This window comes from Miniopterus natalensis, chromosome 7 (genome assembly GCF_054644295.1).
Source record: "Miniopterus natalensis isolate mMinNat1 chromosome 7, mMinNat1.hap1, whole genome shotgun sequence".
Lineage (NCBI taxonomy): Eukaryota > Metazoa > Chordata > Mammalia > Chiroptera > Miniopteridae > Miniopterus > Miniopterus natalensis.
In genome coordinates this window covers 36,854,950-36,868,169 of record NC_142087.1, presented here as the reverse complement: position 1 = coordinate 36,868,169, position 13,220 = coordinate 36,854,950, and the positions used below count along the sequence as shown (strand labels likewise).

The 13,220-nt window shown below is 43.3% G+C and overlaps 1 protein-coding gene across 1 annotated transcript; it reads left to right on the top strand.

The window, feature by feature from the left end:
- The first annotated feature begins 10,030 nt into the window (after positions 1-10,030).
- TXNDC2 (thioredoxin domain containing 2) lies at positions 10,031-12,382 on the top strand. Its single transcript, XM_087818611.1, has 4 exons — positions 10,031-10,645; positions 10,827-10,834; positions 11,104-11,570; positions 12,021-12,382. Exons 1-4 carry the CDS (start codon positions 10,031-10,033, stop codon positions 12,380-12,382), a joined length of 1,452 nt encoding a protein of 483 aa, XP_087674737.1.
- The last annotated feature ends 838 nt before the right edge of the window (positions 12,383-13,220 follow it).

Genomic DNA, 13,220 nt, shown 5'->3' with positions numbered 1-13,220 from the left:
ACTTCAACCTTTACCCTGGACTTGGGCCGAGTTCTTTTTGCCTGTCCTTCTGTGGCCACTTTCTTGTTTTTATTTCTCTCCTTGGGAAACAATGTAGTGTAGAGATTAAGATAAAGAAATATTGCATCAGACCACTTGAGTTTGACTCCAAACTCTGTAATTTGCTGGTGGTGGGATGTTTGGCAGATTAATCTCTCTAAGCCTGTTTCCTCCTATGTAAATGCAGAAAATAATGCATATGCACCCTTATCCATAATTCTGGAATTCAAAAAGCTTTATAAGTGAACAGATTTTTTTTCTAAGTTTCAAACAAAGTCGTTTGGCAGTAAAACAAGACTTGAACTGATGTGATGTTATTTATAGCCATTATTTATCCCACTAGGGGTGACTGCTGTATGTTCTGTAATAGATGCACTGTATTACTTTAATAAAATCCAAACAAAATTCTTAATCCTGAAAACATCTGCCCCTAAATTGTCTCGTAGGTATTGTGGGCTTGGAATATCTGCCTTGCGGGTGTGTCATGAGGATTGAATGAGAACACGCACAGGAAGAGGCCTTCCCGTTGGGGAGCTCCTGGAAACCACAGGGGGCGCTGTTTACATGGACGTCAATACTTGCCGTGTCTCCTGAGTGGGCTGAGGGGTTTCACTCTGCAGAACACACTTCTTCACCTCCTGGATGGAGCAAATGCTCAAAAACAATAATAGCGAACACGAATACAGCCACTTGCTGTGTGCCAGGTACCGTCCTAGGTGTTCTACATCATATTACCTCTTTGTTATCACACTCCCCTGGATGAAGTAGATACTATTATCTCCTTTCTACAGATGAGAAAACAGAGGCACAGGAGGTTAAGTAAATTGCCCAAGACCATGGACTATTAAGAAAGATAAAATTAAAATGTTAGCTATGCCCTGGCTGGGTAGCTCACTTGGTTCAAGTGTCTTCCCAATACACCAAGGTTGCGGGTTCCACCCCCGGTCAGAGCACATACAGGAATGCATGAATGGGTGGAACAGCAAATTGATATTTAAAATGTGCTGAGGTATAACTGACATATTAGTTTCAGGTGTATGACATAATGAATAGATATTTGTACATACTCCAAATGATCATCAATAAGTTTAGTTAACATCTGTCACCTCACACAGTTACATATTTTTTTCTTGTGATGAATACTTTTAAAATTTACTTAGCAACTATCAAATATGCAATACAATATTATTAACTATGGCCACCATGCTGCATGTTAGATTCCCAGGAATCAAGTATTTTATAACTGGAAGTACGTGCCTTTTGACCCCTTTCATCATTCTACCCCCCACCCCCCACCCCAACCACCTCTGGCAGCAACCTCCAATCTGTTCTGGCTTTTTTTAATCAATATATTTTGGAGCTCTTTCCATACATACCAGCACCTACAGATGTACTTTATTTTTTTTTAAGTGGCTAAATAATCATCATGATTATAATTAGCATTTACGGAACGTTTGCCACATGCCAGCACTGTTCTAAGTGCTTCCGTTTTCTCCTTTGTTTACTCTCATTCTAAGTACTGTAATATAAAGGACTGAAAATAAGGAAATTCTTGTTCATTGAATACTTCCCGTGAGCTACATACTTTCAGATTTTATCTCATTTTCTCCACAAAACAATCTGAGAAGGATGCACAATTATTCTCATTTGCATAGAAGGAGCTTGGAGAACCTAACTGACTTTCTCAAGTTTATAGTTAATAAGAAGGGCGACTCCACTTACCCGAGGCCCACGCTCTATCATTCCTGCATCTGACAAGGAAGTGTTGGCTGGGGAGCTAAGGGTTAACCAGCTCAGATGGAAAAGCTGAATCACTCCATTAACTAGATTTGCCGGTTTCACTGAACTATTATCTGATCCCAAACTGCTGGAGTGACTCTCCTGGACCCTGCTGCTCCCGCAGCTTGGTTTCTCTTTCCCATAACCCTGACGTCCACGATGGCCCTATTGCTCAGCCCTGACTTAACTGGATTTTTGAAGTGACTTCTGCATCAGAGTCTGGCAATTTTGACTTCGTGGGACCTAAGGCCCTGAATTTGCTTCTGAGAACCCAGCTCCAGAAGCAGCGTCCCCACGTGGGCCTGCGCAAACCGCAAGTGGCCAGCTCCCTCTGCTCTCCTTCACCTCGAGTTTTCTCTAGGTTCATACCTATCCTCTCCTTCCCTGGTCCTTCAGGAAAGGATCCCAACTCTCTTCTAAAGCATATGCCAGGCTTTGGCTTTTCCCTTCCGTCTAAACATTCCACGCACACTGTTTCCCTTCTCATCAACTTCCATGTAGGCATACATTTTCTCTAGTTTTATTTTTTCCCCCCTTTTCCTTTACGCTAATGAAATTTTGAAAAGATGATCTTGATCTTCTACTTCTTTGGTCTTCCATTCACTTCTCACCGGCGTTTGGCCCCTATCTGTCATTGTGCTCTTCCAAAAGTGACCGGTGACTTGCCTAATTGCCCCGCTGCTGACCTCTCTCTTCTGACTCTTCCCACGTCCCTGTGGACATCTGAGGTGGCTGACCTCTCCCCCTGACACGCCTTTCCTGCTTTGGGGGCCACGGTTCCTCTCACTTTTTCCACTGTGCCTTTAGACGGTTACCTACTTAAATGTAGGCGCTCCCTGCAAATTCCCGCTCCTGACCCCGCTCAGTTTATACCCCTTCCTTATGATCTCATCTAATTTTATGATTTCATCGATTGCCTCCAGCTTCCAAATTTTGGTCTGGCCTGACTTCTTCCCAGGTATCACACCTTGTTCCCAGCCACCTGCTGGGTGTGCGCAGTGGGCATCCGCTTCAGGTGCCACGCACAGACCCTACTCCACCTTGTCACCTGCGCACCTTGTGCACTGTGGCCTCTCAGTGGCTCAGGTTTCACATTTGAGTGTCAGTTTCAGCTCCTCTCAAGCATTTATCAAGTGATGTAATTCTATTTCTGGAATTCCTTGAACTTCCTAACCCTCTTTCCACTGCCCTAGTTTAGGCTCTCAACGTGTTCTCTCTCAACTGTTGCAATTATTTCTGAACAATCGGTGAATCTGCTAACGTACAGATCACATCATATCATTTTTTTAAAACTTTCTGTGACAACTTATTGCAAATTAAATAAATTCCAATACTGTAACCTGTGGTAAAATATCCCTCTCATCTGATCCCAGCCTCTGTCTGTGCCTGTCGTTGGCTGTGGTCACTACTTCTGACACTTTCGCCTCGTGGTTGCTCTCTCCCCACTAGGAAGGACACCACCCTTTGCTCTTCTCTGCCTGGCAGTGCAGCCAGCTTCTGGAGGCTGGGGAACACTCCTAGGAGCTTTTCCAGATCCAACCCCCCCTGGGAATAACAGCCCTCCTTGTAATCACCATAGAGTTTGGGCTAGCAGGTTAGTCTGTAAGTTAAAGTCAAATCGTGTTTATCAAAGATAGTACATTTTTTACACTAAACACAATGAGTCTAGAATAAATTGTCATTTTTATTATTTACTCTCAGTATTGTAGCAGAAGACAAGGAAGCTAGTGAGGTATGACTGTGGAGGGTCAGGCAAAAAGAGAAACTCACATGGCAGTTGAGTCCTACAGCGCAAGTTTTCCTTGAGTGTTGGTGTGTTACATGCCCGGCTAAAGACTAGAGAAGCCAACACAGTGTCCCATACTCTCAAAAACCTTGTACTTGGACTGGGGAGGAAAGATTTATGCCATGTGACATTGTTTCACTAAATGTGTAGTGCTGACAGGAGGGGGCCAGGTGAGTATGTGACATTTCACTCCTTTTTGGTATAAACATTTGTTTTTCAATGTTCTGATTTTGTACTTAGTATGGATAGTTTGAATAAGTCTTATGGCAATAGGTTTTTTTGGTTTTTTTTTAACCTTTCTCTCATTTCTTTCTTTAGGGGTCAAGGCGGGGATGGTGGTCTGCCAGGTGCTAATAAAGATGATTTTAACAAAAATATATTTTCAATTAGCTGTTTTAATGTAAACCTTCCTCAACTGTTTCCCATTGTACCTGCTGTAATCCATTCATGCCTTTATCCATTCATTCATTAAGTGCCAGTGAATGCCACACTCACTTATGGGGAGAACGACCTTGGGCCCTTCCCAGGAAGTTCAGTGTCTTGACTCTGAACATCAAAGCTACAATTAATGCACCAAGAGATGTTCAGTGAGACCGGATGCTCTGCTCTACTCTGCTGTGGGTCCCATTTGTTCTGGAGTCAGGTACACTCTGTAATTTGTTAACTTACTTGTCTGGCTTCCTTTAGAAGGCGAGCGTTGGGAGATTCTAGGAACCACGTACAGAGAGCACTGTCCCTGCACTAGGAGGGGTCATGTGCATTTTTAAAGTTTTGTAGCAGAATATTAGTATTAAAACATCAACAAACTTACAAATAACCTGGATCTCACCAAAGCAGCTCCAAATAGAATTTTCCAGTAAATATTTACATGGGATGGCTTTAAATATTATACTAGAGTCTTTCCAACCACAAAAATGTTGGGGGTTAGATAAGAAACAAAGGAACTGAGCTAAGTCAATTGAGTTACCTCCCTTGAGCAAAACACAGGTGCCATTGTGTCCAGACTTGATGAGAAATGCGTGAGATAATGAACTCAGGGAGCCAGGTGAAAAGGCACAAAATTTGTACCTTAGATAAAATACTCATTAATCATGACAAATCCTCTGCATGATGAACCATTTGGAGGTAGGGAAAAAAAAAAGAATTCATTTATCACTTTTAAAAATAATGTTCTTTCCAATACAAATGGCTATTCTTTTTTAGCTTTAATCCCCTTGCCCTTTTCAGCCCAACCCCCCACCCTATCCCCTCAGATAACCATCAGTTTACTCTCTGTATCTACAAGTTTGTTTCTGTTTTGTTTTTTTTTGTTTTTTTAGATTCCACACAGAAGTAAAATCATATGGTATATGTCTTTATTTATCTGACTTATTTCACTTAACATAATATCCTCTAGGTCTCAAGTGGCAAGATTGTATTCTCTTTTATGTCTGAACAATATTCCATCATATAGATACATCTTTTTTAAAATATGTTTTTATTGATTTTTTTTTAGAGAGAGAGGAAGGGAGAGGGAGAGAGAGACAGAAATATTGACATCACATCAATTGGCTGCCTCCTGCACATCCCCTGCTGGGGATTGAGCCCACAACCCAGGCATGTGCCCTGACGGGGAACTGAACTGGGACCTCCAGTGCTAGGGCTACGCTCAACTGCTGAGCCACGCCGGCCAGACTACATCTTTGTTTCTTTTTTTTATCCTCACAGAAGGATAAAAAGAGAGAGAGAGAGAGAGATTAGCTGCCTTTCCCATGCGTCTCGCCTGGGGATTGAACCTGGAAATGCAGGTATGTGCCTTGAGTGGGAATCGAGCCAGCACCCCTTTGGTGCACAGGACGACACTCAGCCCACTGAGCCACTCCGGCCAGGCTAGATCCGTTTTCTTTACCCGTTCGTCTGTTGATGGACGCCTAGGTTTTTCCATGTCTTGGCTATTGTGCATGATGCTGTAATGAACACAAGGAAGCAGACATCTTTTCTAATTAAAGTTTTCATTTTTCCCCCCTGAATGAACACCCAAAAGTGGAAATGCTAGGTTATATGGTAGTTCTATTTTTAAGTTTTCAAAGGAACCTCCATACTGTTTTCCATTGCATTCTATGTAAACGTCCATCCTTGAAAATTTGAAAAACCTTGGAAGATAGAAGGGATGGTAAGCAGTTTACCAATCTGCCTTGACATTCAAAGCACCTAGATTGTTTTAGGAGTTTCTCCGGTGTTTGTTATTATGACACTGAGAAACTAGGTAAAAAAAATAATCCTCTAATAGATATTTAAATGGATCTATGGCTTTATTTATTTTATTAGAGCTCATAACAACATCTTTCGGATTTGGGGGACAGTCTAAAGGAAAGTAGGATAGGGCGTGTGAACCAAATAAAACCCAAGAGAAACTCAATCCAGGCTTGTGCAGTGACTTACACAACCAATTATCTTCTGATTACCTTAGCAAAAAATACTAAGACAGCAGTCATATCAACAAGAAAAAAATAGGATGGGAATATGAAGTGTAGATAACCTTATGCTTAGAGTAAATGCTGCTGAAATGAAGGTTTTTATTGAAAATAAGCATCCTTATATACTCCAGGGGCAAGCACACATCCATGCTATCTTCATCTGATTACAAAAAAGTTTGTAATGAAGGGTGATCTTCTGTGACAAGTGCTTCTCTAAGTAATATTCTCTCAGTTAACAGATCCATGGCTTGAACCACATTGAACTGTACTTGAACCTTCCAGTTAAATTCCTTCAGAGGTGATTGTTCCCACGCAGTTGACATGTCATTGCAACATGAGTCACCTGCACGAGGGACGTCATCCCCACCGCCCACCACAGCCCTTGTCCAGTTGCTTATCGCCCCACATCAGAATGTGCTCCCGGCTGGTATCCCTTCTTTTATGTAAAGTCTTACAAATATAGAGCATTTCAAGGATTCATACAACTAACCCATAAATGTATGTCCACCGTCCAAAATTTACAAATGCTAACATTTTATTTCTAAATATGGGTGATAAACATAAACATTTAATGAAACAATAGGAAACTGTATATAATAGATAAAGTTGAAGTCTTTTTTGATCTGTATGGGGTGTTAAAACTGCAGCATATGAACTTTGGGAGGAGACAGTTCAACCCACAACAGCTGCTTACATACTGCAACACCAGAGCTGAGTAGTTGTAATGGAGACCATGTGCTCTGCAAAGTCTAAAACAGTCGCTCTCTATCCCTTTACAGAAAATGTTTGCTGAATCCTGCTGTAGGTGAACATGTTTGACATGGAAAATATTCAAAATATATTAAGTGAAAATATTACAAAGTACAGTTGACCCTTAAACAACACAGGGGTTAATGGCACCAACCTCCTGCACAGTTGAAAATCTGCATATAACTTTTAACTCCCCCTAAATTTAACTACTAATAGCCTACTGTTAACTGGAAACCTTACTGATAACATAAACAGTTTATCAATACATATTTTGTATGTTATATGTATTATATACTGTATTCTTATGATAAAATAAGTTAGAGAAAAAATGTTGTTTAAAAATCATAAGAAAAATACATTTACATACAATATTCATTGAAAAAAAAATCCATGCATAAGTGGACCGGTGCCATTCAAGCCTGTGTTGTTCAAGGGTCAACTGTAATAGCTTTTGGGAAATTATCTCACTTGAGAATGTCTACATTCGAATAGAAGAAAGACTAAAATTATACTTCACAATATTAATAGTAGTGATACCTGAAGATTAGCACTGTAATTTTTTCTCTTTTTACTTATCTGTGTTTTCTAGTTTTTCTATTATGAATATGTATTATATTTATAATTATAAAACCAAACAATTATGCCAGTATCATGTATAAAAAAACGAGACCATCATGTAGTCATTGTATGTGGTAGAAATGAATTTCCACGCAGTGTTTATTCCAGCTTCTAGTGTGCTTCCCTATACTGTAGAGGCTGGAAAACTAGAAGCCATGTTTCCTTGGCTCCTTTGCAGCTGAGGTTTTGGATGCAAATTAAATTCTACCAATAGATGAACCTGCATGAGAAGGAGACCATTTTCGTGCAGACCTGTCCCTTTCTGCAGGGGCCCGGTGGTGGGGCCTGGTGAGGGACGCTGAAGCAGAACAGCATTTATCTCTAGTTCTGAGCTGAGAGGGAGTTGTGGGGTGGCTGACTCAGCCCTGGATTGAACCTATAGCAAAAGTTCTTGAAGGCAACAGTTCTAACAATGACTTTATGATTCCCTACCTTTCTGATATCATGAGGGTCACAGCCCCCCTGAGGCGCCAGTTTTGCCACGAGGACTCAGCCCTCGCCCAAAGGCAGTCTTTCCAGCTGTTTCATACTTACCTAAATCTTTCTATGTCTAAAATAGCCGATTATTCATTTTCTGAACATAAGGGTTCATGAGCAATTTGGGGACAAGCTTGTGCTGAAAAAAGAAACATTTTATGACAAGCTGAATGAAAATCATGCAGAGGCATAAATATTACAAGTTTCTTAGAATCCATCTGAATGACAGAATGAAGAGTAGAAATAACGGGAACGACTCTGCTGAACCTAAAACATAACTCAAATCTCCAAGCACAAATGTCACAGGATCGTAGTTCCTCACTTATTACTAAGATGTTCAGATATAATACGACTTTCAAATTTTTCTTCAATGGATCTGCTCTTCCCTGTGAGCTTTATCTCGAAGAGATTCGAGGGGGGATGGTGGGGAGCAGGGTCATGGAGTTAAATCTGCCTACTTGTGGTGTTTCAGCCTAAAGAATACTTTTTCGTTTTGGTAGCAGCTCAGTCTTTCCAGTTCCTCCCTTGCTCCTTAATATATGGGTGCACAGTGCTCTGTGGACTTGCTGTGATTGGGCCCTCTGCCTCTCCTGGTCTGGTCCCTAGACTGAAGGCTACTGAGAACCCTTGACCCCATCTTAAGGGCTGGGGCAGTGTGATGTTACCTCCTGGTCCAGGTTGTGCCTCTAGTCCTTGCCTCTGGTTGCAGATCACCCTACACTATGGCTTCTGTTTTCTTCCTTGAAGCCTCTACTGGGTCTCTGGCTTTCTTAGACCAGGGTGTTCCCCTCACTCCCTCTCCTCTCAAGACAGTCTCTTTGGCGACAGCAATGCTGAACTGAGGTCCCTGGTGGCGGAACTGGGGCCTTCAATTCTCACGGCAGGCTGTGGGGCCAGGAGCCTGCCCCAGGCCCAGCAGTCGGGTCACACCCTCTGCCAATGGGCCATGCTATTTGTTGATGTGGCGTCAACATGGATGTGGGCCCTTCATGGCCTTCAGGATGGAGAATGAGGCAAGTGCTCCTCTGCTTTCGGCTTCCCTCAGAGAACACCTAACCTGCATCCGTGCTGAGGCTTCAACCTGGAGAGGGGAGGCTGGGACACATGTATCTGTTCCCTTGGTTCCCCATCTACCTGGATGGGAGGGGTGAGGTTTTTATTTCTTCCTCTCAGGGAATTCCTCTGTGTCACAATCTACTCCCATCTAAATAACTCAAACAGGGCATCTGACAGCCAGGCAGGACTTTGCAGAGGAGGGTAATGTGGTTAGGAGGAGACACTTAGCAGATGGTTACAGTGGGTGAGTCATAAGGGGAAAGCTGGACCTGGAGAACCCTAGAGGGAGATTGTAGGAAAGTTGGTTTCAAGTTACCCACCCTGGACAGGGCATTTGGCAAACAGCATAGTATTCAGAGTGAGGCCTTGGCATCTGCCCCACATACTAGCTTTGTGGCCTTGAGTGAGTTATACAACTTCTCTAAGGGTCAGTTTTCTCATTTGTAAAGTGAGGGATCACAATGGCACTTACCTCAGTGGTTTGTTGTGTTATAGTTAATACTTATGAATGTATATCAGGCACTAGGGACAGCTTCATGCACAGTGTGGCCACCTTACATAACTGAGGCTGTCATGAAACTCTCAGATATTACTGTTGTGAGTACAGAGAGGGAAAACCATCTGTAAGTACTACCCAGATATAACTTGTTATTCATGATATAATGTTAGGTTGAATAGGTTGGAAAAAGTTGGAGGGTGTGGCCTTGTCTTTCCTAGAGGCGTTTATGAAGTAGGAGTGGATGAAGGCAGATAACCGGAAATGGACAGTGATGAAGCTGGAGCCCCAGAAGAACTGACAATGAGGCCAGACAAACAAGCAGAAACACATGAAGGTGATTCTGATGGTAAGGCGGAGGGAAGACTGTTGCTTTATGGACCTATGTGCTTAGGAGTATGCAGTAGTGTAGGACTAAGCTGAGGAAATTGTAGTTTAAAAAAACCTACATAAAGGATACATGTAATCACACGATCCTTGGCCTTTTGCTGAATGTGAATATTCAAATTAATGCATCATTCATAAGACTACATCGGTGAGCTCTAGGAATGACACAGGTCTTCCTTGGAGTATATGATCAGAATTTTTGGTTTCTTCTTTTGCAATATATTTTATTTGTTTTTTTGTTCAGAGAGTCCACTATTACAGGTTCTGCCCAGCCATGTGACTCTCCCGGTCCCAGAGTTCTTGGAGCCAGCGCTTACCCAGGAGAAGGCCTTTGCCCATGATGTCAGCAACAAACCACCCATGCCGGCAGAGGAGTCCAACGTTTCACAGCCCGAGGATTTGTTTCTTCCTAAGCAGGCCAGTGACCTCTCCAGTTCTTCAGCACAAACCATGCAACCCAAGGAAAGTGACACCCCCAATTCCTCAACAAAAACTGTCCTGCCCAAGCATGGTGACACATCCAGTTCTCCAGGCAAAACCATCATGCCTAAAGAGGGTAACACCTTTAACTGCTCAGAAAAAACCATCCTTCCCAAAGAGAGTAACATTGCTAATTCCTCAGAAAAAAACATCCAGCCCAAACAAGGTGACATCTCCAATTCCCCAACCAAAACTATCCCACCCAAGCAGGATGACACCCCCAGGTCCCCAGGAAAAAACATCCTACCTAAAGAGGGCAACACCCTTAATTCCTCAGAAAACAACATTCCATCCAAGCAGATCGACACCCCCAAATTCTCAGCAAAAACAGCCCAGCTCAAGCAGGCTGACACCTCTAAGTCTTCAGCAAAAATCATCCTGTCCAAGCAGGGTGACACCTTCAGTTCCTCAGAAAAAAATATCCTGCCCAAGAAGGACAACACCCCCAAGCTCTCAGCCCAAATCATTTCACACAAGCACGGTGATGCCTCCAAATCCTCAGAAGAAACCATCCAGCCAAAGCAGGGCAACACCCCCAAGTCCTCAGAAAAAGACATTTCACCCAAGCAGGGTGACACCTCCAGATCTCCAGAAGAAACCATCCAGCCAAAGCAGGGCAACACCCCCAAGTCCTCAGAAAAAGATATTTCACCCAAGCAGGGTGACATCTCCAAATCCCCAGGAAAAACCATCCAGCCAAAGCAGGGAAACACCCCCAAGTCCTCAGAAAAAGACATTTCACCCAAGCAGGGTGACATCTCCAAATCCCCAGGAAAAACCATCCAGCCAAAGCAGGGCAACACCCCCAAGTCCTCAGAAAAAGACATTTCACCCAAGCAGGGTGACACCTCCAAATCTCCAGAAGAAACCATCCAGCCAAAGCAGGGAAACACCCCCAAGTCCTCAGAAAAAGACATTTCATCCAAGAAGGGTGACACCTCCAAATCTCCAGAAGAAACCATCCAGCCAAAGCAGGGCAACACCCCCAAGTCCTCAGAAAAAGATATTTCACCCAAGCAGGGTGACATCTCCAAATCCCCAGAAGAAACCATCCAGCCAAAGCAGGGCAACACCCCCAAGTCCTCAGAAAAAGATATTTCACCCAAGCAGGGTGACATCTCCAAATCCCCAGAAGAAACCATCCAGCCAAAGCAGGGAAACACCCCCAAGTCCTCAGAAAAAGACATTTCACCCAAGCAGGGTGACACCTCCAAATCTCCAGAAGAAACCATCCAGCCAAAGCAGGGCAACACCTCCAAGTCCTCAGAAAAAGATGCTTCACCCAAGCAGGGTGACACCTCCAAATCTCCAGAGGAAACCATCCAGCCAAAGCAGGACAACACTCCCAAGTCCTCAGAAGAAGACATTTCACCCAAGCAGGGTGACACCTCCAAATCTCCAGAAGAAGCCATCCAGCCAAAGCAGGGCAACACCTCCAAGCTCTCAGCCCAAATCATTTCACTCAAGCAGGGTGACACCTCCAAATCTCCAGAAGAAACCACCCAGCCAAAACAGGGCAGCGCCCCCAAGTCCTCAGAAAAAGACATTTTACCCAAGCAGGGTGACATCTCCAAATCTCCAGAAGAAGCCATCCAGCCAGGGGAGGAAACTGCCCCCAAGTCCTCAGAAGAAGCCATCCAGCTCAAGAAGGGTGACACACCCAAGTCTTCAGAAGAAAACATTCAGCTTATAGAAGGTGACATCTCAGCAGAAGAAACAATGGAGCTCTTGGAGGTCCACATGGTGAAAGTGATCCTGAGCAAAGAGCATTTCGAGTTGACGCTCAGGGAGGCCGGGGAGAGGCTTGTGGCCGTGGATTTCTCAGCCACGTGGTGTGGGCCTTGCAGGACCATCAAGCCCCTGTTCTGTTCCCTGTCTGTGAAGCACGAGGATGTAGTGTTCCTGGAAGTGGATGTTGATGAGTGTGAGGAGCTGGTGAAAGACCGTGGGATCATTTGTATCCCAACCTTTCAATTTTACAAAAAGGAAGAAAAGGTGGGTGAATTTTGTGGCCCCCTTAAGGAAAAACTCAGAACAATCATCGCAGAATTAAAGTAGTGCATTCTGAAAACATTGCAGAGTAGGGTGTTTATAACTTGTGATTTGTTGTTTACAAAAAAGAGGTATAACAAAAGTGTATGTCCAAATGGCACCTACTTATAAATTATAAATATTAACTCTACCCATTTCAAAAAATAGAGCACTAAAGCACATTGTGACCATATTTTTCTTGATAGAAAAGTATGATGTTGGGATATTCTTTGGTGGAAGTCCTTTGTGGAAGTCCAGCTGTCCCTATTTTTCAATCTTGACTTTTTTTGCTCAACCTTGAAAATTCAGCTCATTTCATGTTAGCAGAAACACTGGAAATTTAGACAATTCTGTAGAAGTACATGATTTAAAGATGCGTGGAAACTTCTCATGTTTGCATATCTTTGGGGTTTCTGATGAGATATTTTTGTAAATCTGAAAGATTCACATATCCTATCAAACCTTTTTCTTGTGTGCGGTGTGCTATGGAGGCATTAGGAAGTTCCATGGGCCTGATTCATTGGTGGCAGAGCTGACACCATGGCCATGCTTCCAGATTTCAAGTCCAGGCCTCTTTTTTGTTAATCAGTGTTCACGAAGTCTGAGACAGCTCAAAACCCTGGTTTCTCACGCCAAGGCCTTATTATTCAGGTTTAAGTTGGTGTGATCCTTGGTGCCATTGTGACATCAAGTCCCTGGTGGCAAAGTTCCTGTTTTGTCCCCATGGTAACTGGGTTTTGATACCTGCTCCCAGATGTCTCAGAGCCCAAAGGCCATAGGTGGTGTCTTGGTCTGTCATCTTATCCACAGCAGATATGTTCCAACCCTCCCCCCCCCCCCCCGCCCCCGGTGGATGCCTAAAACC

What these genes read in the sequence shown, in the direction of transcription:
- TXNDC2 (XM_087818611.1), top strand. Translation starts at nt 10,031, where the DNA reads ATGATCAGAATTTTTGGTTTCTTCTTTTGCAATATATTTTATTTGTTT. An exon ending in AACCATCCAGCCAAAGCAGG is followed by an intron (nt 11,571 to 12,020) that starts GCAACACCTCCA and finishes AGCTTATAGAAG; the next exon opens with GTGACATCTCAGCAGAAGAA.